Consider the following 24,119-nt stretch of genomic DNA (forward strand, 5'->3'; position numbering starts at 1 on the left):
CCACACCTATGACAAGGAAATCTTGCTCACAGAGACCCTTTCTCTTCACTGGCCCTCAGAGAGAGAACCTCCCAGCCCTTGGAGGAGATGTTGGGCCACATTTCTGCTTGATAGTCTTCCTCGCAAATGAGTGTGAAGTCCAAGTTCCCCTCTGGATTTTGTAGTAGTCTCACAGACATACAGTCTTTTCAACTAGGTTGGAGGATCTCTGCAATCAGGCCCTTACTTTGATGCTCTACCTGAACAGGCATTGCCCACAGATTGGGGCACAGGAACAAGAACCACATTAACTGATTTGTTTCTATGGCAACCAAGTTATTGATTTGTCCCAGTGTCATCTCTCCCATGGACAAGTTGGATGTAGAAAGCCTCAGGATCTTATTATATATCATTGCCTGTTGAGAAGGAATAAAATGGAAGATATGAAAATGATGTAATTATAAAACAACAGTAGCAGCAGGACATTTCAAACTGTGGTATCAGGCTTTACCTAAGACAGCCCTTCTCCCAGTCTCTCACCTGAGACAGAGAGAGAGATGGAGACAGAGTGAGAGAAAGCACAAGAGAGAGAATTGACTTTAAAAACTCCAATTCCTCTTAAAAGGTTTGTTGCTTAACGCAGACCTAAAATAGAACAAAATGACAACAAAACATCAAAATTTAGGAGGCAGGGCAAAGATCTTTTTTAACAAACATTTGGTGAGCCTGCTTTTCTGTGACACTGTCTGTCAAAGAGATACTTGTTTCCGATATGATAGTTAAAGTCATGCTATGAAATTTTGATCAGGGTAGGTATGCATTCCTTTGGGTTTCTCTCCTTTACCTATTTCCATAAAATTTGTAGGAACCTAACAGGGTTGAAAATTAATCAGGGCTTATATATACCAGAATTTTAAAGGTAAATATTGTGAGCCCAGTTTGCAGTTACAACCAAAATATCAAATACTGCAACTTCAAGGAAGTATTTAAATATGATTTGTCCTCTTTGCCCTGTTTTGTCCATGAGCAAGGTAGATCCTGTTGAATTAATCAGAAATGCCTACAGACTATGGTGAATTACATCAGCTGCATATGGTCATAAGAGTCCCCATTTTGGCAAATGGGAATCACAAAAGCACAAGGAAATAATCAGGTACTCTTTCTTCACCAAGTCTGTACCATTTATCCTGGAAGAAGGCAGAAAATGTTTGAAATGGCTACATTAATCAACGTGAGCACAAAAAACCAAGAAGCTTCCGCGCTGAGATCATATCCCTGTGGTTAGTTACACCTGGCAAAGCTTCAGTTCCAGCTTCTATTTTGCACACAGTGCTACTGCTGTCTGTGGAGTTTGGTCTGCGAGATCCCTGCTACAACCCACCCACATGCTGAGCTGGAGCTGCTGGGTCCAGTTCGTAAACATGACTTTCACAGAAGGTTAATGGATGCTGGTTTTGGAGACACAGTTTTGCAGATGAATCACTCCTGTCCCATCCCACAGGGCTCTGTGCAAAAGGGCATGAATACTCAGGATCATCACTCACAATACATGGACCATGTTCCCATAAAACAGCTGCACCTACATACTCTGCAGATAACTGTTCACAGTCAGCAAAGTAACCTCATAAGCAAATGAACAAAGCAGATGCCAGAGCAAAACCAACACTGCTTATCTTTATATACCTAATGTCATCTGCAAAGATATGTTCTTATATGCACAGAGTGAGTGTTAAACTTCTACATGTAAGTATGATGGGTTTAATTTTTAGCAAAAGGAATTGCTGTGATCAGTTTGGCTATGCTAGTGGTACTACTTTTTCCAGTTTTCTGTATAAAAATACAGTGCTTATCTTCTCTCAAACAATTGTTAGACAAGTCTCTAGACAAAGAACAAGACAAATGAAAGTACAAAGCTGGAGCTATAATTAGTGAATTTCTTAACAGATCGTGGGAACATCTTTGCTCACCAGTAAAGCACCTCGTAGGTTGATGCCAGTTTCTGTAGTCACATAGTAGGATGCCTGCAGGAATGTCCTCTGCAAGATAAGGGCCAGGAAGAGAAGAACTGCTAAAACGTAAACATTCCTGAGGAATTCCTCTGAGGAAAGATATGAATTTGATGGGTCCTTCACCTGAAAAGAAAGGAAAAAATTATGGAAGTGGCATAGGAGGAATTGTATATCCTTGAGATACAGGAAATAATTAAATTCAGTCATTGCAATCTAATAAAAAATATTGATGGTATTATGGGAAAGTTACAGAAATCAGATTTCTCACTGTCCTATGCATCAAAATAATTTGAATAAAAACTACATACTCTACTCATGATCTAAAGACTTAGGATCTTTACTTTTAGCAGCTCTAAAATGAATTGTTTATAACAGGAAAGGGATAATGAGATCACCATGTCTGCCTTATCTTTAGTTTCTCCATCAAATTCTGATGATTTGTAGGATAGAAATGTTACTCAGTAGCAAATAAACCTCATTCTACCTGCACCACAAGGAAGCTGCAAGACAATATTGATTATTATAAGGGATTAATTACTTATGTTGCATTTTCATATTGTGGAAACAATTCCCTCCAGAATTACAGTTTGGAATTCTGAATAAAATAAGAATATGTATGCCAGTATTCCCCATAAAATGAGGCTTAAATGCCTCAACAGGGGTGAAAAAAAAGAAATAACTTTTATTTGTTTTAATTTTCTGATATTTATGTTTACCATTCTCTTCTGTTTCAGGCAGAAAAAGCACTAAATGCACTGAAAAGGAAGGCTGTTCCTTTGGTATTTCTGATGCAGCTGGAAGCAGGACATACTGGAATTCTTAAGAAAAAAAAAAAATCCTCATAATCCTTCCTCTGCCACAGGCAGCTGACACCCAAAAGATGTGTATGAGCACCCAACAGTGTTTTCAAAAGGTCAAATCTCTGTAAAACACCTAAATCCCACCAAAATAATAGAGCTAAATGGCTCAACCAGCCCAGCTCCTTAAAAATGAGGTTGCTTAAGTGCATGATTGGTCAGATATATTTGAAAACTTTCTTGTAATGTTCTGGTGCATCTGACTTCCCCATGGGTACATAGTGGGGATATAAATAATAAAATGACATTTGTAGATACCTCAGTGTATATAGAGTTCTCAGGTACTAAGGGGGAATAAGCATAAAATTAAGTTAATTCATATTAATTAAAACTAGAGATAATTTAAAGGAGAAATGCGTAATAGCAAGAGCAACCACGAGAAAGATTGTCAAAATCCATAAATTAAAAGCAAATGTATTCTGAAATGTATCCAAGAGAAACAGTGACTGTCACCAAGCCAGGCTCTTGGAGTAGTTTCAAGTTTTCCAGTGATTTTAATTTTCCCTTTAGATGGTGTTGATTAAAACTCTAAAAAACCCACACAATTAAAACCACTACACTGAAGAGTACAAAAGATAAAGGAAGCTGTCAAGGTGCAGATTGCTAAATCTGAGACTGAGCAACGATCGTTTTTCATGCTAAAATAACTTTTTTGCTCTACGTGCAAAACCTCACTATTTTTGAAGGCAAAATACGCACTTTGCCTTTTAACTCTGTGGCTCAAATCCAACACATAGAGGTTAAAAGATGATAAAGAGCTTTATTTGATAAGCTGCACAATTAAACTCTCCTTCAGTGCAATGGCTGAGTAGATCTAAAGCCAAATTCAGACCATCAATCAAGAAAATGAATGTCAGGAGTCAACAGCCAGAAGAAGATATTTGGATAGTGATGATAGTGAAATGCTTTATCTGGAGGGGAAAATGTTATTCCATTACATACCTATCTGTTCATTCAAAGACAAAGCACTCACTGCATAAAGTGTGCAGGATATTTCTGTGTCAGAAGACAGATGTAGGAAAATTTCTTCATCATGTCTTCTCTGCTGTCAGCTGGTAAAATAATATTACCTGTATCTTTTCACTAGTTACTACTGAATTATTTTTCTTAGGATAGAAAATGTTCTGTGTCAGATGCTTGCTCAGTGCTCAGAGATCTCTCAAAGTTCAGTCCCAGTGAAACTTGAAATGAGCTGTGAACTATTATCTTTTGTGCATCTCTAGTATCAAGAACACCATTAAATAAAGTTGATGCTTTTCAAATTTTCACATGTGTCAATGCATTTCAGCAATGAGCAGTATAACCAGTCATAAACGGGGAGCAACTACAGTCAAATTCCTGGTGGAAAACAGATTTCAGAGAGCTCAAACCTGCCAATGAACTACAAATGGACAGATGGACAGAAATTAAGTAAAATTCAGAGGCTCCTCCTTGCTGGATGCATCGCTGAGGCATCACGACCAGGTGTCCTGACTGAAATGAAGAGGCATATTTGAAGACGAGCAGAAAAGCTGTTCATTCTCCCTAGAACTGCTGGTATGACTTCATCAAGAGGCAGATGGCTGGGCAACTGGGGGAAGCCTCCACTGCCTGCGCTGCATTCATACCAAAGACTTCCACTATTCAGGTTCATAACTTGACTGTCTCTCTCACACACACACACACACACCCACACCCCAATTTGGTTTAAAGAAACAATGAAATAATACAATCATGGTATCACAGACATATAAAAGCACGCAGCCAGACAACTTAAATACTTCAAATGAATCTAAAACTACTACCAAAGTCTTTCAATGCATGTTGTCAGGTTACCTTTTCTGTTGTATTTGTATTATTGGTTGTATTCTGGAAGCCCTGTACAATGCCAGAAATGCATAATGGCCCAGCAAAACCCAGCAAGTCAGCCAGGTAACGGAATGTGCTGCTGAGAAGAATTGGTCTTCCAAAAGCACTATACATGGCTAGCCATATCGAGGGACTCCGATTGGGCTGGTCTGCTACCTTTTTCTGGAAAACAGAGAAACAGGTATCAATGCACCAAGAAGAGGCCTCTCTGGCAACTTCTATTTCATACCCAAATGGTTCCTGAAGGATGTTTTGGGTAGGTGAGGTAGCAAACATGTTTAGGTGTCAACTTATTTCAGACATTCTTCACTGCAAATTCAAATTCTGACTCCTCTTGGTAACTGTGGTTTCTCACCTCTAAGTCCTACCACTTTTCTGAACCTGTGAACACAGGAATGCAAACACAGATTAATCAAACTGGTGTGTAGCCATTGCTCCTTGTCACATGTGCCCTCAATAAAGGTCTGACCTTTCCACCCCTTGCTCATAGGGGTAATCTTGGCTTTCATAGTAGCTGTGAAACGACTTGATCCAGTAAAGGCTTCTGATGTGACAAAGGGATTGAAGGAAAAAACATGCACAGACTCCTATATAATATAGCTTAGTTTAATTTATCTGGTCTCTTTTCTATCTCTTGCATGCCTTCCAGAAAGATAGATGTCAGCTGATCTCTAATTACTGTGCTCAGAAAGATGAAAGTAGCAGGCTAGGTTGGGAGGTAAGATTAAACGAAGACTAGAAAGCCTTCAGTTCTGTGAATTTGTGCAGTGTCACAACTCTTGCCCTAAAACACCAACCAGCAGTTATCCTTTATCTAGTCAGAGGAATTCTGATATTTCTGAGGTTCTCTTAATCTGTAGAAGAAAGAGTTTTACTGAACAGACCCATGGTCTGCAGAGCACTTCCTTGTGCTCCAGGCAGCTTTGGACACTTTATAAAAGCATCTGTCATTTTTCAAGTAGCACATGTGCCTGCAAGTTGTAACCCAAGCCAAGCCCTCTTGACTGTTCACCAAGACATTTTAAGTATAGCCCAGTAATAACAACTCCCTCCCCCCACAAATTAACCAAAGAAAAGCCAGTATGCCTGTACCCTGCTGGGCTGCCTCATGTCTTTTTTTCTTTTTTCTCATTTTTTTCCTTTTATGCCACTTCAGCAGTGAGACAGGATATGTGCATGATGCCAGAAATGTGCAAGTGTACAGGAAGGCCAGATCGCTGCTTACTGAATTCTAGAGTTTAGGCCAGGCTAGTTATACCCAATGTCAGGAAGCTTGAGAAATAAGCAAAATAGGGACAAATTAGAGCTAACATTTCAGAAAGTGCTAAGAATAAAACTGCTTCTTCTGATGAGGGAAAGAATGAGAGTTTCCCAGACAAAAGGCTCTGAATTTGTTGCCTAATGGGTTTGGAGATAAGTTAACTTATCAGGAAAACACATTTAAGTAAGCTTAATTACCAAAAGAGCTTGGATTACCTGTAGTTTTATAGTATCTTCAAATTTGAAAGGACATATGCTATGTTCTTGTACACATTCCAAGCACAAACTACCTATAAAACCAGTAACGATCTATATCTTACAGTAAGAATTGGAATGCCTTTTTCAGCAGTGACTACCAGACTAATAGTCAGTTAGAATGCCGATCACCAGTTATTTAGCATCGTATTGTATTGTTTTATATTATTTAATATTATTATAAATTACTGATAACTGGCTTTAAACTTCTACAAATTGTAGAAGAAAGTGATGGTACTTGATGCTTTGAAAAAAATTACTTTTAACTAAAGGATTTTGAGTAGTGAATGTATTCATAATCCTAAGACATGCTTGATGAAAATGTGAAAATGTAAAAATCCTAGAACAGAATAGTGAATTCAGATTCAACTTTGAGAAGCATTAGCTTAGGTGTCATGTCAGCAGGCAAACCTTCAAACAGCAGGAGCCAGAAAAATTCCGCCTAAATAGCTGTATATGGATTTCAGGAGTTATCTACTGACATCAAAGAAAACAGCAAAGGTTGAACAGGCTTCATAGTTATGCAAGTGGCAATATGCTATTTTAGCAGAATATAACAGCCATAAAAATTTAATCTTAACCCTCTAGTTCACACTCATACATGCTTAGGACAAAGGCTTGGAAAACAGTGATTTTGAGAAAACAGTCATCAAAATTCAACCAGACTCATTTCACTCATGCTACTAGTTGGTAGAGAACCTCAAGTGGTTTCAATTTTTGTAGCATGCAGAAGGGATAGCAAGGCAATACCATGTGAGTCATCTCAAAGGCATTTTACAACAGAGAATATTCATGGTCATGTTCAGCATCTTTCATCAAGGCGTGATAAGAAGGCTTTGGAAAGGAACAGAAGCTTTTTTTCTGCAGGGCCATGGAGATAGCTCTCACCAGGCACAAGCAGGGGTAACCCCACTTAATCCAGAGGATTCTGGGGGGCTCTCCTCACCAGCTGCAAAAGATTAGTGTAAAATATACCCTGGCAGCGGAGACAGTGACGTATCAACTCATCTAGATTGCAGACCATGCTTAAACCTGAAGAATTTTCCTAATTCTGTGGTTGTGTTCTGGCCCAACCATGCACAAGCCAACATATTTTTCTGTTGGGACTGAACTGCAGTGACTTTCACTGCCTGCCTCTTTGGATTTGCTTTAGTTCTTTGGTTTACTTTATCTATGAAGTATCAGTTTACTTTAGAGTTACAGACTGTTTTTGAACATTGGCACAAACGTGCTAGAGGCTGTGGTAATCTCAAGACTTTAAACAACAGAAACCATAAAATTTCTGATGTAAGTCAGCTTTATAAATGTAGGTGCATGTAATGCGTGGGTACATATGCAAGTCCTCATACGTGCATGATGCACACTAAGGGAAACTAAACACTGAAAGTGCGTTCATACACATGAGCAATAGCACACTTAACTTGCCTTTTGGTATCTGAACCACATATTTGCGCAGGCACACACAGTACCTGCAAATGAGCTACAGACAAATGCTTGCACCCAGCTGTCATAACTGTCATTAAGAATGAGCACAGAGACTCAGATGCTTGGGGTATGTAGGTTCCTAAGACTCTTTGGTTTCTTTAAGTAGAATTTAGGCACCAAATGCTTCTTTGAGGAGCTGGGCTAAGGGATGCACTTCTTGCTATGAAAAGCTCAGTTCCAATCACTCAGTAGTTTTCTGCTTAAAGCAAAGGGTTTGAAAAGCTCAGTTCCAATTACTCAGTAGTTTTCTGCTTAAAGCAAAGGGTTTTGGTCTCTAAGCATCAACTACAAAAGCAAAGAGAAGTAACCTAAATCTATTAAAATAGAAATAATTGTACTGATTGTGGTTTCATTTCAGAGGGCACAGAAAGGAGCCTGCAGCTCCACCAGTTGCTGTGAGCAGAGCTGCTCCTCCTGGCTTTCCTTTGCATCGCAATTCCAAACAATACGCTGTGTGGAAACACGTTTCTCTGATGTGTGCAGGAACAGGATCTGTATGCTTTTGTCCTCTGTGCTACATTTTCCAATGTGGTCTCTGAATGCCTGTATTCTCTCTGTTTATGCTTGAGAATTGATATGTACATAAAAATCAGGGACAGGGGCTGTCAAATCCTTCCTCCTTTCTGCAAAACAAAATCTTTCTTTCTTTGGCAGGAATCACCAGCTTGAAGCACAAATGAAACACCAGAATTTTGCCTAAGTGCATTCTAAAGTTTTTCTGGAAACTCCTGCCCTAGCCAGGGCATTTGTCCACCATGGTTTGTGTCTGGCTGGAGTTAATTTTCTTCATAGCAGACTGTATGGTGCTGTGTTTTGTATCGGTGAGTAAATGCTGCTAAGACACTACTGTTTTGGTTATTTTTGATGTGTGGTTTTGGCTATTTTTCTTTCTAAAGAAAAAAGTGAAGATGAGTGTTTTCAGCTGAAACTATGGGCAGAATGTCTTCTAATTTAAGCTGCTGCCATAAGAGGCTAAGATTTAAACAATGCTTTCACTTTTAAAATGAAAGCTAGCAAGTCTGTTATGGTTTTAGTTTTCAGTTGCTCTCAATCTGGCAACTCTCCCCTGCTATAAATTCACTTAAAACCAAACAGTACCCATTGGATTGGAATTTCCTAACCTAAGTTTCACCTTGGAACAAACAGTCCCAAGTTAAAGATTCCTAAAACTAGGATTTCATAGAAGCAGAAAAAATTCAAAGTGACACTGTTGTTTCTAAGTGAAAACAGTGAAATGAGCATCTTTGGTTACCTTTTGTTCCTCATATGCTTCTTTAAGACAGACATAATTTGTCAGTGCTCTCATTGCAATTGGAAGCTTTCCAATTGCCTTCAGGTCCACAGGTTTCTTGTGAGCAGATATAATAAGAGTATTCATCCACCAGTAAGTCGCTTTTGAGAGCAAGTTGACAAATGGCTGCAGAAACCTCACCCCCAAGTCCTGTAGATCCTCTGGTGGCTTTACTTTCTGAGGGTTCATGAAAAAAACATATCTCTGGAGAAGAGAAAATAGAGAGCCTGTGTTCAGGAATGATCTTATTAATAGCAATTGTTAGAAAAATTATGCATAATACAACTACAGTGTCAAATCAGCATTTAAAGGTAATCATACCTTGAATTTAAATATGAATGTGCATGTAAATAAGAGCATTTTCATTTTGACAGCAGAACTGGCAAGAAATTGAGCAATATGGAATGCGTACACAGCCCTACAGCCTACCAGTACAACAAAAAAAACAAAAAAGGATTTGTGGGATATAATTGTATTTTAAATTATCATGGGTAAGAACGTATGCTAAGTTATACATTCACTACATATATAGTTTATCTGCATTAACATAGCATGTACTGTATAGATTCCATTCATGCATATACCCTTAAACACACAAATATGCATGTGTATCTATACAAATACACATGTACTCTCTGTGTGTATATGTATACACAGGCAGACATACATATCATGTCCAGGGGACATAGCAAGGACATATATTTTAAAGAGATGCCAGGTCCCATTGATTTCTATAGAATTAACCAGACATTTATAGCTAAGCTAAACTTGGGTCTACACTTGACACAAGCCAGAGTTACTGGAACTAAAGACCCATCTTTATCCCTGAGATACTACAGATTTTTTTTCGTATCATGGTAAAGAAACCACATACCCTAACTCGAATGACGTTGATCTCCACAGCCATCAGCAGCCCATAGAGAATGACCATAATTCCAGTGATGCAGAAACGCAGCTGAGAAAAAGGCACACCGTCCTGGCAGTATCTGACAAGCTTGATCGTTTTGGTGACAAAGGCCATTATCCAGTAAAGAAAGAGAGCTGTAAAAAAGGGGCACATGAATAAATATATAACCATACTTGTGCTGCAGAAGTATTAGCTCCCTCAAACAGACTTATTCCATGGCTTAATGCAAATCAGGCATGGTGACCCTCTATACCACCAGCCTGCAGGCTGGCAATGTGTGATCTCAGCCAAAGTCAGGAACTCAGATTCAAGAAATTTGCTTTGCACTTCCTTTACCCAAGTCATTGTTTTCTTTCCTGGTGCCATCTGAGGTGATGACACCCTTCAAAGAGATCCATAAAGGTGGGTCTTCACGCAATTACAAAAGTCCACTGAAGATAATCTGAAGGGGAATGTTGTTATTAAAATTTAGCAAAAGTCACTTAACTTGACAAATATCATATTCTGTTTTTGAAAAAACAGAGTGCATCCCAGATAAGCATATGGAAATGTCCTCATTTTGAAAAAGAGTTCATAAAATTTAATTATATCCTGCAGCATGGCTTGTATCTGCCAACGGCTCATTCAGGTTGTTGAGTTATAAGCAATTTGGATATAGTTGTATGAAACATTATCCTCCTATGCTAGTCAGATTCTTCTGACCATCTCCTGGCTAAGACAGTAAACTCAGAAGCAGAGTGGGTAATCTCAGAAGCAACTGAAAAGGATGCTGAGAAACAATAGCCATCTGCACAGGATGGCTTATAACCAGATAACTGTTAAGAGTGGACTTTTGAAATAGCCCTTTCAAACAAAGACAAGTTTTTTCCTCAAAATAATAAGCAGTGTTAAAAAAATACCTAAAAGCTCATGCTAGAAATACAATAGGCATAGAATCTTTTTCCGTTTGCAATCATTTTTAAAAACATTCTTCATTGCATACCTTATAAAAGGTGCAGTAACTCATATATACTAATTCAAAGGGTGAAGAATTATTCCTCTCTCTTTTAATAGTCTCACACATTTCATATTTCAATATACCCAAGCTGTCTTTGGCTAAACTGCTGAGTTCTGTAAGGTTTTGTACATAAATACCAGAATCAGACTTACCCAACAGTAGCTTTGGGAAGTTAGATGTTTCAATGTTATGATAATAGACTATGGATACAGTGGCAGCCACAAATCCCATTATAGCTGGTAGAAAGAGATGCAGATGGCGAGATTTCATTTGTCTGAAAATGAATAAGGTATGAATTAGTGATTTTGATGTCTTTTTTCAGTGTAGCATTGTTACATTCCTATGTGTTCTGCTAATCCATTTAAGAGGGAAAATATGACTTTCCTAGAGATAAAAAGATCTTTTCCATGTGAATGTTTTAAATTTTGCCAATATTTACTTGACATTATAACTTGAGAGAAGAACAACCATTTCACTCACCTTTATCCCATTAAAATCCTGGCAGTTCATGAGATGATGCCCTATCTTTTGGGAGAAAAACTCCTTATGCCCTACTAGCCAGCCCATCACACATTATCACTATACATTAAGGAATACAATTGCTTTGGCTATCCACCAAACACCATCACTTACGTATCGGAAACTATGCCCTCTGCTATTTCACACACATGTACAAACAGGAGGGTGAACGTCAGGATCCACCGCAGGTTGTGTCCAGGGAAGTGCAGCCAGGTATTGTGGTGAATCTGGACTTTGGAGCTTTGGCTTCCCCAGCCTAGGAAATAACCGTAATGAAAGAGGAAAGTTTTCACAAAGCCAGACTGTGAGTGTTCTGGCTATCAGTTGCCTACTCTAATACATAGGTCGTATTTACTAGTATTCAATCAATACAAAAACACTACAAGACTATGGGGGCTGTTGTTACTAATAAGATGACAAAAGGTGTCTGAGTTGCCATGTAGCCTCCCTTTAATTTCAATCTAACCCTATAAACAATGGGACAACATCATTCCCACAATTGCAGTCAAAGACAAGAAGTCCCTGGCCGAGAACAAATATGAGAAAACCAAAATAAACATCTCCGAGTCTTGCCCTCGCACAACAGGGAATGACAGTTCTTAATTCATAGTGTCACAGTGTCTTTCCCAGCCACAGACAAGAATAGGCAAAGATTCCAACTGATATGGCCAATGAGGCCTCAAAGAAATACATTTACTTCAAACAAATAACACTTCTTATCTCTGTTTCAGGCACTGTCTCGGGGGATGCCGAACGGCGATTTCTCAGTCTCTGCTCCTCAGGCATTGCCCAGCCTTCTTGCCCTCCGCATTCCTGGCACATTAAAGCTCCTGGCACAGCACCAACACTCAGCTGATTCAATGAGCAAATTAATCTTGAAGCTTATTTCCATGTCATTACCTCAGATGGCACCTATCCTTTCCAGGCAAGATCCTGTCTGAGGCCAGCAACCTGGCAAGAAGCGGGGCACTGAGGAACTGAGGGAAATGACAGTGCTGGGGGGAGATGAGGACTTGACTAGGAGTTAGACTCATGACGGCAAGTCTTGTCCTGTGTGTTGCTTTGGCTATCTTAATTCAGTCAGCCTAAATGCTGTACATGTGCCTCTTACTGTAAGGCAGTTACTGGAATTCCCTGGCAGAATTCCCAAAGCCCATAGAGAATCCCAAGAACAGCACATTTGGGGGAAGTAAAAAAAAAAAAAAAAGAAAAAAACAAAGTGGAAAAGAAAAAAACCCAGCTGAGTTTAAAATCCAGAATATGCTTTCGATAAGCAAGGATGCAGTATCTTACCATGCCTAGAAGCTCATCAGGTGTCTCAGAAACACCTGAACCAGAATGCAGGCTTATTAATTCTTGGATACTGTCAGGATTTTACTACTTCATCCTTGTTTAATATGCAAAGTACTGAAGGAACAAAATGTTCTCTTTTCTCCATATCTATCTCAAGTATTTTCTATCTTCCTAAGATTTTCCTAATCTAATGTAGCTTTCTTTGACCTTAGTCCTATCTTTGTCTCTCGTAAGCTGCTTTTCATTTTTATTTCCTCTTTGCATCTGCACAAACACGGTTCATCATCAATTTTCAGTTTTGGAGTCAATCAATACTGTGGACTCCAGCTGGTTTTTAATGCTCTGTTCAACAACTTTTTGTCCTGATAATTAAGGTACAAAATAGAAAACAAAGAATTGCATACATACATAACACACAATTTAAGCTATTATAGGTTTTTTTCCTAACATTGTTAGACAACAGACAGAATTTTTAGTGGCTGCAATAGTATTTCAAAATTAATTGGCTAATACCTGTAGGAAAATTAAAGCATCCTGCTACCACTCAATGCATTACACAGAATGTTGCAAAAGATTATCTCTGCCCTCAGCCTTGCATTGCATTTCCATCAAACACTTCTGCAGAAAGCCCCTGTAATTGACGGGTGACTTGCATCTTATCTCAGAGAAAGAGCCAGCACTGATGTAAAGATCCTGAATTGTTGGAGAGAGTTCTCCATAACCCTTAGAAGTTTTTCCCGGTCTTTGGTTACTTTTTTTGTTAGAACTTGTTTCTTATTCCCTTGCTTAATGATTTAATTAGTTTTCAGTCGCTGGATCTTGTTATCCTTGACTGCTAGGTACTGTGTGTCTTAGCCCTCAGGTTCCTGTAGCCTATTATTCAATCGCTTCAGAGTCTTTTTGCATAGCAGGAGTCTTTAAATCTAGTTCGAATATAGTCCCAAATTAAAATCTTCCTCATGGAAGATATTTATTAGTATGCATATACAGGACACCAGAAAGGTAACATGGAAGAAATGAAATGCCATTTCTCATGCAGTAATAATATGTATTGCCTATTGATGGTTATTCCGGTCTGTTTGTCTCCTACGATAAGTTAGAATGCCACTGTTGACAGCTCTTAAAAAGTACTAAATTCTACTTATTTCATCACTGCAAATAACTGGCACAAACAGACAACTACAGAGAAAAAGTCTAATTAGAATTCTATTTTAGATAGGGCTTTTTATAAGAATATGAGTTAGAACCACTCCACTGTCCTATATTCTTCAAGACAGATATATATCTTCACTCCTGTGGAAAAAGATTACCTCTTTTGCTCTACTTATGTTTACAAATATTGGTAAAAGAAGAAATCATTCTGTTTTAAAAGTTTCCTGCACTTCTCCTTGCCTTAGATCCAAGATGAACATTTTGGATATTCTCTGAAATTCACATAATTTGAAGAGAATTCAGACCCACTGCCCTAAGTCTTCTAATATCTAATAATAGCAAAGGTTGCAAGTTGCCAATTTCAAATCTGAATAAAACTTCACCAGGGAGAAGTTTCAAAGCATTTGGATCTGTTTCCTCTGGTTTTTATCCATCTTTTCATGCTGCTTAGTTAAGATTTGTATCTAAGATGCCCAACGTTTCAAGCGGGTTGGCGTCATGTCCTCTGGGTCAAGCCATTCTGTCTCTTCTTTTTAAAATTAATAAATACAAAGCATCCAATGCTTTGCACCACAGACCTCCAAGCACGTATAAACATGACTGGGTATAAATCCATGCTTAAGCATTTGTAGGATTGCACAACTCCATTGAATAACTCACCAATAAACAAAATTGGGAAGGTGATAAATAGCAAGAAGACATGGGGAACCAAGTTGAGGGCATCCACGAAGCAGACATTTCTCAGGACACCAGCACTGATGTTATAGGCTGAAGCGTTGTCATTACCACAAAATGCGAGCCTCATTGCTTCCACAAGGTCTGATTACTACAAAAAGGAAAGAACAGTTAACTACCAAGACTGCTAGCATTCCCTTATCTAAACACAAAATAAATAAAATACCTACAGAAGGAGCACATTGAACAACCTATACAGAATAATTCAGTTGTATTTTGAAAATCCTTTTGAGCTCTGCTGAGTATAAGTACATTAGAATGAAGGCTGTGTTTATATTAATATTATTTGTATTCAGTTATTTTTATTTACTCTTTATTATAAGTACTACTTATTAAATACAGTATGCTATGTCTTCTAGTGTTCATTATATGCACAAATGTAATGCTGCAAATGCTCTATGAGTATATAGAAAAAGAACAAGAAAGTTTTCATAAAAATGTATTTGTATTTCTATTTCTCATAAGAAAACTCAAATACACATAGGCTGGCTCCTGTGTGTAATTGCTTCTTTGATGAGCTAACATTCCCTGTGCAACATCTCTGTTTATACAATTTGTTGCACTAGATTCTCAGTGCAACTTCTGAACCTTTGATATTTGTGATTTAGCAGCTTTGCATTCACTGATATTTTGTATTTCTTCATTGTCCCATAGAAAAATGGTCACACACAGTAGTCATTACAGATAATTGCCAAACTCTTATTCAAAGTGGGTTGTAATGAAGATTGCATGGCCCATAAATCAGCATTTGTGCTTGATCCTGCAAATCCTTATGCATGTGCTTAGTCTCATCTAAGCAGTTCTCTGGCTTCTATGATTTCTTAGGAGGTTATCTTTGTGCACTGAGATAAGCTCATGCGTTCATGCTTGCAGAGTGTGGCCCATCGAATAACCCAGAGTTATGTCCAGCTTCTGGATTTTATCAACCTCTTCATCATTTATTTTTTCATTCTTCTTTATAAGAAGATGAAACAGGATTGCAACCAAAATGTTCCCTTGCTGATTTCTTTGCCTGAGACTTACACACAGCAACATAGTTCTGTACAATATGTTGTGTAAACTCATTTGCTCACCTTTTTTTCATTCGCTAAATTTTACATACAAAAATGGAAAGAATATCTTTGACTCAGCAAAGCATATGTATGCATTGGTGAATGCATCTTTCTGTGACAATATTGGCATTAATGAGATATGTGGAATTGGAACAATATAGACATGCAAAAAATGCATGAACACAGTTAAAAAAGATACTTGATTGAGGAGAAAAAGGCTCTCCTTCATTCCTCAAATAGTTCAGTTTAGTTTGATGAGCCTTGCTGTTTAAACAAGGTAGCATAACAAAGTAAGCATAAACTACTCAAATACTCCCTTAGAAAGAGAAGAAACACAGATCTTCAAAAGAACACAGAATTCAAAGAGGCACTTTGAATGTCTACTAAACCCACTTTTTGCTTTTAATTGTCTTTTTGCTGGATTTGAAAAGCATAATCCATATTGAAATACATAAGTGAAATTTGTAAAGCAATTTCATTGAAAAGAGTGTGATAAATGCAGTCCCTTTTCCAAACATAATAGCAATTTATGGTCTGAGATTTTCCAGAAGTTAAGCATAACTGAGAGTTGTATGGTGGACCACATCCTGCAAAAATGCATGCATGTACTTACTGTGGTGCAAAAGCTGGTGGGCAATCCAAATCTTCAGTAGAACACAGTTTGATGGAGACGCTGGACCATTCTCTAGAATGAACAGAGTGGTATGACCACTGTCATTCTATCATTTTATTTTTCTATTAAAATATATTTGTAAGTGCGTATGACTAGTAACAAAAAAGAAACATCATGTTACTATCCATTCTGCCTGAATAGACTGAGGAGTTATTACCAAAACAAATATAAAACTTAAGAAGAAAAACCTACACAGAGATTGTTTGTTTTTAATTTGTAAAAGCTTGACATGTCTCCTTTAAGAGAAACATAATGGTAATGTTAATCTCTTGAAAATCAAAAGTGTTGTTTCCTCATTTTTATCGAAGGTCAGAAGTCCAAGGGAGTTCTTCTGGGAATTTTTCTCCCTTTCCCACAAAGAGGATTCTTTTCTGAGAGAGTGTAAGATACTATTGTGGTCTAGTGGTTGGGTTGGTACCGAAAGGCAAGAGGATCCTGGGTTCAAATGAGCACTGAATCATTGACTTCCACTATGGCTTTTGGCTTCTGGTCAAAAATAAATCTGGGAGAAAGGATTAAAACTATACAGCTCTCAAGAAAAACACATCTTTCAAGAATCACATCTGAATCTTCAAAAGAATCTGTGCTGTGCCTAGTTATGTGATGGAGTATGTCTAGTAACGCAGTCTTAAAACCAACTGTCCTTTGCACATTGACAGGGCTGGGGAATCTGGTCTTATTATTAATATTGATGTACAGAGACAGTGCCCATCTTACTAATGATAGTTTCCAAGAGCGGGTATAAGCAGTCTATCAACAACACTTTTGTTACAGGTTTATTTCATAAATGAGGTAGAATTTAATTGTCTTATCTTAAAATGAGAGAGAAAATCAAAGAGCCTAGGTTGGTTAGTTTGTAAAAAGCAAAGACCAATAAAACCAGAAAATCAAAAAGATTGTATTGCTAGTGAAATGAGATAGGCTAATCGGCAATAAATTCTCAAGTTTTAAATCAGAGAACACTTCTTCATTATTCAGAACATTCAGTGACCATGTTCATTAAACGTCTACAGGTTTCAAATTTATCAAAACATTCTGATCAGTGTCATGGTATTGGTTGACCCAATGCAGCTTATGATTTAGCCTCATAAAATGTTCACCAGGTATAACTTCCGTTTTCAGCAGCACCCACTTCAGGACACACATCTAGTATGGTATAACACTGATAGGGAATAGAAGGGATAAGAACTGTAGAAGCATTAAGAGTCCAGTGATCCTTGCTCCCTTCCTTCCTTTCATCTATTTGTCCATCACCACTGTGCTAGAAATGAACTATGACTGGAAGCAGAGGAATCTTGTTCTGCATCTGTTAATGTATGTCAACTTTCACAGACACCTTCTGTTGTTTACGCAGACAAGCTGCTAGCAGTTGTCTGTATCTTCAAGAGTGGTGTATGAAAATACACTGCAGTACTTTAGGGCGCTAAGAAATAATTAGAGGCCCAGTGTGACTCACAGACACACTCCATCATTCCCTTGCCATCCATTTCTGGTGCAGAAGGCAGATCCAATACACTCTCCGCAGTTTTTCCCATACACTGACTGAAATTTTACTGAGATGTAAGGGAGAATACTTTGCATTTACTGTCCAAGTGAGAGACTTCCCATTTAGTTTGAAGCTGAAATTAGCAATTACTTTCTGCTGCATCAGGGAATACCCCATATTCATTGGCCTTAAGGTTTAATATGCCGTGTTCATTTCCAAAGGAGGATAGAAATAAAAGCCCCTAAGGCAGAAGAACAAGTCCTTGATTTCTCTAGACAGTATGGGCCATTTTAAACAACGCTTGTGCAGCTCCAAGAAAGTTAACAGGAGTTGGACCATGACAGGTTTCCATATTCAATTGCTCATCCACGGAAACAGTGTAATCCCCAGTCTTCTTCAAAGGAAAATACGATAATAAAATGGCAAAGTTTCTCGTGCCCACATCCCATGCTTGCAAAGTTCAGTGTAGCTACAGATGTACACATTCCTAGGGCTGCCAACAGTGCAAGTAGCATGTTCAAAAGCTTCAGACTAATTTGAGAGTTTAAGTTGCATTTTTAAACAGTATTTCAGTATTGGGAGTTAAGGATAAGAGGACCTTAAGTACTTCTAAAAATTTTAAAAGGTCTCAGCTATACTGACTTGTAATGAGTTCCAGTTTTGAAAATTTTCACTGAGAAAACTGAACTTGGAAATTAAGACATTTTGGAAGATCTTGACTGCAGATAACCAATGAAAGGCAGGAGGAAAAGGCACTATACCCTCCTTTGCTGTAACACCGTAAGATTTCATTTCATGAAATGAAAATGTGAAATGGAAGAATGACAAATTTAGAGAAAGCATGAAGATTTTCAGCCTACTGTTGTAATTCCAACTGCAGATGGATAGGAAGATGGAACACTTTTATGACTGATCACTGACCAAATTTGATTCTCTTAATAGTTATTAAACTATTCTTCCATTGGCTTTAACTCTTCTGGTAAGCCAATGCTGGGCTTCAGTCAGAACTAGATCTCTAGAGAGGTGAATACAGGTACCTTGCCTATGTGAGGAAGTGCTGTTTGTTTCGCTCAGTGCTTGCTGAGCATTGTGCAAATACGTAATTAAATGTACTGAAAACTTTTTCTATTTTTCCTGAGCACCAGTGGTTGATCATTGCGAAAGACGGAATGCTGACTACACTAAATAGGCTAGCCCTGTAATGAGTAGCCATGCTGAAGATCTTTGAATCAGCCCTAAGCGAGTCAGAATACAGAGCTGACTCAAGTTTTCCCACAGCGTAGCCAAAGGTGATCTTCTCCTTACTAAAGATGAGGAGACAGACTTTTCAGACCCCAGTAAGTATATAGGGAAAGGGCAAATAGGAAAAACTGGGCTGCAAAGCCACACGAGGAGAAATTTAAAGACTTCTGTTGTCAAGGGATTGAAGAAATAAAAGCATATATTGCTGCAACTCAAAGAGGTTATCACATTTTATAGCAGCAGTTGACCTCCTACACCTGCCATGATACCTTCCTTGGTAACACTGGCAGCAGCACAAAGTGAGGCTTCCTGGAACTGTACATAGGTGAATTAAACAGCAAAGCCAGATGGTTTTATCATCCCCAGCAGTCTGCTGCTGTAGGCAGCTGCCTGCTTCATTGTTGCCTACCCCACCAAGAGAAGAGCCATGCAAATATTAGTTCAGCTTCAGAATTTGTGGTCTTAATCACCATGGTGCTGTTCCCAAGATAAGAAGCCCTGCTCACAGCAAGCTTAACAATGGTGTTGAGTTGTTGCAGCTGCCATACTTCAATTCCAAAGTTGGCTCATGCAGAACTATCTTAAGGGCCCATGAGCCATAGGGCATAACAGCAGAGAAATTTCCACTAGTTCTTTTAGCAAATTTTTATCTATGGGTCCCAAAGGAAGGGATAGTCACTGGAAAGCAAAGGCCTTTTCTTTTCATATGGATAGCCAAGACCTTTTCTCTAAGCTTATGTTCAAATTGGAATGTTTGGAGCTGAAGGCTTCTTTATAGGCAGATGGCTTTGTCTAGTGAACAGCAATGTCTGCAAAACATGGGTGCAGTCTGACTGCCACATTAAAACAATAAGTTGCATAACCCAAACATGAATATTCAGGAGAGAACAGAGGAAAGGGTAGCAAGTTGTTTTGATATTTTTTGTTTATCTAAAATTATTGACCGCTATTTCTCATCACATAGTAGCACCCTTTCAGAGTAATGGATGAGATCCTCAAGTACTCATTTAAGTAGACAACAATATTCATAGTGGTTACAAAAAATGGCTTTCTGAGAGTTTCCCTTTCTGTGGAGTATAATAGACCACTAAATTATGCTGGGGTTATTACACCAGAGCTAGCACCTCACATTATATTTGCTTCACTACTGATTGTAGTAGGAATGTTGTCAAGCATACTAGGTTTAACCTAGCATTTCAGCCAGGATAAATGCAGTGATGTGATAGAGATCATCTCATAACAAGTACTTGCTACCTGAGGGTACCAGCTACATTCAGCACCCCAAAAGGGTTGCCAAGTGCCAGGTAATTTTTTATTTTAACACTTGTAAGCTGGAAGGCCTTTGTCCTTTGAAGTTATTGACAAATTGCTCACTTTAACATAGAAACTCTAGAACTGGTCAGAAATTTTCAGAGGTGTTTTTTTTCTTTCTTGTTTTGAAAATGGTCTTTGCTGAGTAGTCAACTACAAGCTAAAGCCACAAGCGAAACTTCACAGAGGAGGGGAATGGAAAGAAAATCAGGATGATGGGCCCATGATGGTGCCAATAGAAGGAAAGTTTCAGCTCCCCTTTACATAATTTGGGAATCTGATTCCCTGTTGGTTTACTTTAATGAGGATGTGAATCATCTGAACAGCAGTTCACCCTGCAATGAAATAGCTAAAAAAGCTTATGTTCTTTGAGCATTTAAATTTTCATGCTAAAATCCCCATCAGTGGCAAGTTGAGACTTTCCGGTGGGTGCTAAGGTGTACAGATATAATCACAATATACTAAACAGAAAACAGTACAAAAGAGAGTCAGGAATAAACACTTCAGTAAGAAAAAAGGTTTTGGGAAGAAAAAATAGGATAAATTTGTAAACATGAATATGACGTAGCATTGAATCTAAACACAAGTCTCATGTTAATAAGCATAAATGGGGATTCTCAGGGCACTAAGCCAGCTCCTGAGATATATTTTCCACAAGCAATAGTGAAGAAGACAATTGGAAAAAGGTTGAGAATTTAAATTTCCATAAAAATTATGAGAACATCCTCAGGTAGTGCAAAACTCTAAGAATTCCAGTTAAAGACATTTTGATTACCTTATGGTATTTTAAAGTGGACTTAAAAGTCTTCATATTCAAGAGTTTCATCTTACCTCGATTATGACTCTGTTCGGCATGCTTTGCAAGATATTTATGACTATAAAGAAAAGAATATAAATATACTCTTCAGGTGGACCTTGTTTGGAGGAAATAAGAATATTTTGAAAAACATTTCAGTGGTTCTGTTGCCTATGTTAAAAGCAAATTAATAGCTGCATTTATTAATTTAAAATATATCAGTTTGCAGAGTACTTGGGTATCAGTTCAGATTTTTTTTGGGGGGTGTCTTACATATAAAGTCCATATATGCATATATACATATATATATATGTACATGTACAAAAGTAGTTAGTTCATATCTTCTGAATAATTAAGTAATTACAAAAGCAATAGTTTGTCTTCTTGAATTTCACAGAGAAAAATTTAATTATGGACAAATGATGAAGTTATAGGTTTGGATAAGCACAGTGGAAGGCCTCACTCTGAGTTTTGCCACAGATTTTAGGTTAGTGCTCTGAATCTTTTTCCTTTCTAGATAAAAATCTCTTTGTTCTTACTTTTCTAAAAGCACCTGGTCTGATGCAATCTATGTGATCTATAGTCTATGCATTTTTTGCAAAGAGTTCTGCTAAGGTAAAGGCAAAAAGTGCTGACCCTTTAAAATCTATTTTATAAAAAAGGATCCTGTACAAAGTATCATTTTCCTTTTTATCCTTATTTAAGCTGTGAACACCTATTGTAGATAGATCCAGCTCCCTTGCTAAGCACTGTCCCAGCTACCTTGGGCCTTAAGGTGATGAATTACCTGCAAATTACTTGTCGCTGACTGCCGCATACCAGCAGCCCAATCCAAACCTTATTGAAGTCAATGCAAAGAATCTCATTGACTTCGGGAGGATTTTGGATCAGGCTCCAAACACAGAGAAAATCACAACAGTAGTGGTGTTAATTAGGCTAGCGGCAGTGAACAGCATTTCACACAAACATCAGCAGTGGTCTCACACATCTAATACATTGCTTTTTTACTTTTTGGTAAGCTGCTTAACAGAACGTAATTTCCAACATCAGCGTGCTACCCTGCCTGCTGTAAAACCTTCGACTTCACATGCCAAGACAGGACAGCTTAAAAAAAGAAACGTAACCCTGTGAACAGCGGCAAATAAAACATCAGCAGGAGGGGACAGTAAAGGCTGAGAATGCCTGCAAATGGAAAAGGAAAAAGGAAAAGAGATTGGAGTTGTAATCCCAGGAAAGAACGAGGAGCAGCCCTGTCCCGCAAATATAAAGGGAAGGAGGAGGAGGTGGTTAGTGGGAGATAATGGGGGAGGGTCATTGCATGCTCCGTTTGGTTGCTGAATGTTAGATCAAACTCTGTAGCTTACCTTTGTAAGCACAAAACCAAAATACCAACCCAAATTGTCACTCGGTTGTGCTATGTGATCAATATCATCCCGATGGCAGGATTTTCCTCCACTTAGTGAAGCCGCTCCAAGCCCTGGAGTGGATTATTTTTAGGCTGGTGATGGGAAGATCAGCTGCTGCCTCCTATCGAGTTTCCAAAGTGCATAAACTCTTCTTGTCTTTCTCATATGCTGAAGGGGGCAGGAAACTGGGAAGAGACAGGCAAGCAAACAGCACCAATTTTTCGCCTCCTGAAACTACAGTCCCCTGGGATTTCTTCTGCTTGCTTTTGTTTTTATTTTTTTTCCTCACTGGAGTAGTAAGATTCCAAAAAGCTGAATTACAACGCGTAGACTATTAGCACTTGACTATTCCAAAGTAATTGATTTAGACAAGGTAGTCTGACTTTTGGCAGGCATGCGGAGATTCAGCTTTTGATTTCTTTTGAATTAATCTGAGATAACTTGAATTTGACAAGATCATTTTGCATGTCTTCCATCATCTTGAGCAGAAGAGGAAATGGAAGCCTACTCAGACATTTTACTTTACCCTAGATCCCTCCAGACTCCTCTGCATAAAACACGGACAAATCCCACTTTTCGATCACACAGATCTACTTCCTTCGGAACACATTTTTTAAAACCTGCAATAAAATTCCAAACTAATTTGATGCTCATACCAGGAATATAGTTTTCAATACAATAGCCCTTATTTACATGGGATAATATTTTTGGCTGCAAAACCAGCAGAGCTGTTCAGTCCTTAGGTACCAGAGCTGGAGGCCCTTGGGACAGAAATTGCTTAAAGCTTGCAGAATCCCAAGTTTGCAACTAGGTCACTAGAGAGCAAATGGTTTCCAATGGATTGAGGTCAAAGATGCTTTCATGCCACAAAATGGATTACAGTGAGCTCTGAGCTGAGAATGTAGTTGGATGGCTGAGGCCAAACACTGGCAGGACTCATGAAAATTTTGGCAAACCCAGCTTGCTCCTTCTTCTCTGATGTTTCGTACCTGATGGTTGTAGGGATAAGAAAACAGAAACCTCAGATCTAGAAAAAATTAGTGCCTTTTGTTACCTCCCATTGACTTGAAACAACACAGCATTACACTGAGACAGTCCTTAGCAGTTCTTCATAGCACTTGAAATCTTTTATTGCATTCACTTTTTTTTTCTTTTTCTTTCTTTTTTTTTTTTTAACTTCCCTTTCATGTATTAAAGTAGGAAAAAGATTGTGGATTGAAAGCTTCTGAGCTCTGCTATATGTTTCATTAGAGAAGATACAAAATAAAATCTTTAATCCTTATATTCATCATCTAAAATACCATTGTCACATGACATTTCCGAGAATACATGTAATTTCAGACAGAAGTGAGCAGCATTTGTGGTCACAATTTTCTTTACTAAAACAGGCAAATTTGCTTCACTGTCATTCTGCTTGGTCAGTTCTACCAAGTTATGTAAACAGGAAGGAAAACCGAAAAAAAAACAACCAACCAAACAAACAAAAAAAAGGTAAACTGAACGTGGAAGCAACCAGCATGTTTCATTTTGCTGTTTCTATATGACATGCTTTCATTCCCCTACATG

The 24,119-nt window shown here is 38.2% G+C and overlaps 1 protein-coding gene across 1 annotated transcript in view; it reads right to left on the bottom strand.

The window, feature by feature from the left end:
- LOC104402776 (ATP-binding cassette sub-family C member 9) overlaps nt 1-22,619 on the bottom strand; it is a 70,616-nt gene extending 47,997 nt beyond the window's left edge. The window contains exons 1-9 of the mRNA XM_010010745.1: nt 22,512-22,619; nt 14,513-14,678; nt 11,522-11,663; nt 11,041-11,162; nt 9,859-10,025; nt 8,946-9,188; nt 4,661-4,855; nt 1,947-2,111; nt 240-395 (exon numbers count right to left, since the gene is read on the bottom strand). Coding sequence (XP_010009047.1) covers nt 240-395; nt 1,947-2,111; nt 4,661-4,855; nt 8,946-9,188; nt 9,859-10,025; nt 11,041-11,162; nt 11,522-11,663; nt 14,513-14,657 — 1,335 coding nt within the window. The 5' untranslated portion in view covers nt 14,658-14,678; nt 22,512-22,619. The remainder of the gene's footprint in view (nt 1-239; nt 396-1,946; nt 2,112-4,660; nt 4,856-8,945; nt 9,189-9,858; nt 10,026-11,040; nt 11,163-11,521; nt 11,664-14,512; nt 14,679-22,511) is intronic.
- Between the last annotated feature and the right edge of the window lie 1,500 nt (nt 22,620-24,119).

The sequence above is a fragment of the Nestor notabilis genome, unplaced genomic scaffold, assembly GCF_000696875.1.
Source record: "Nestor notabilis isolate BGI_N333 unplaced genomic scaffold, ASM69687v1 scaffold9283, whole genome shotgun sequence".
Classification (NCBI taxonomy): Eukaryota; Metazoa; Chordata; class Aves; order Psittaciformes; family Psittacidae; genus Nestor; species Nestor notabilis.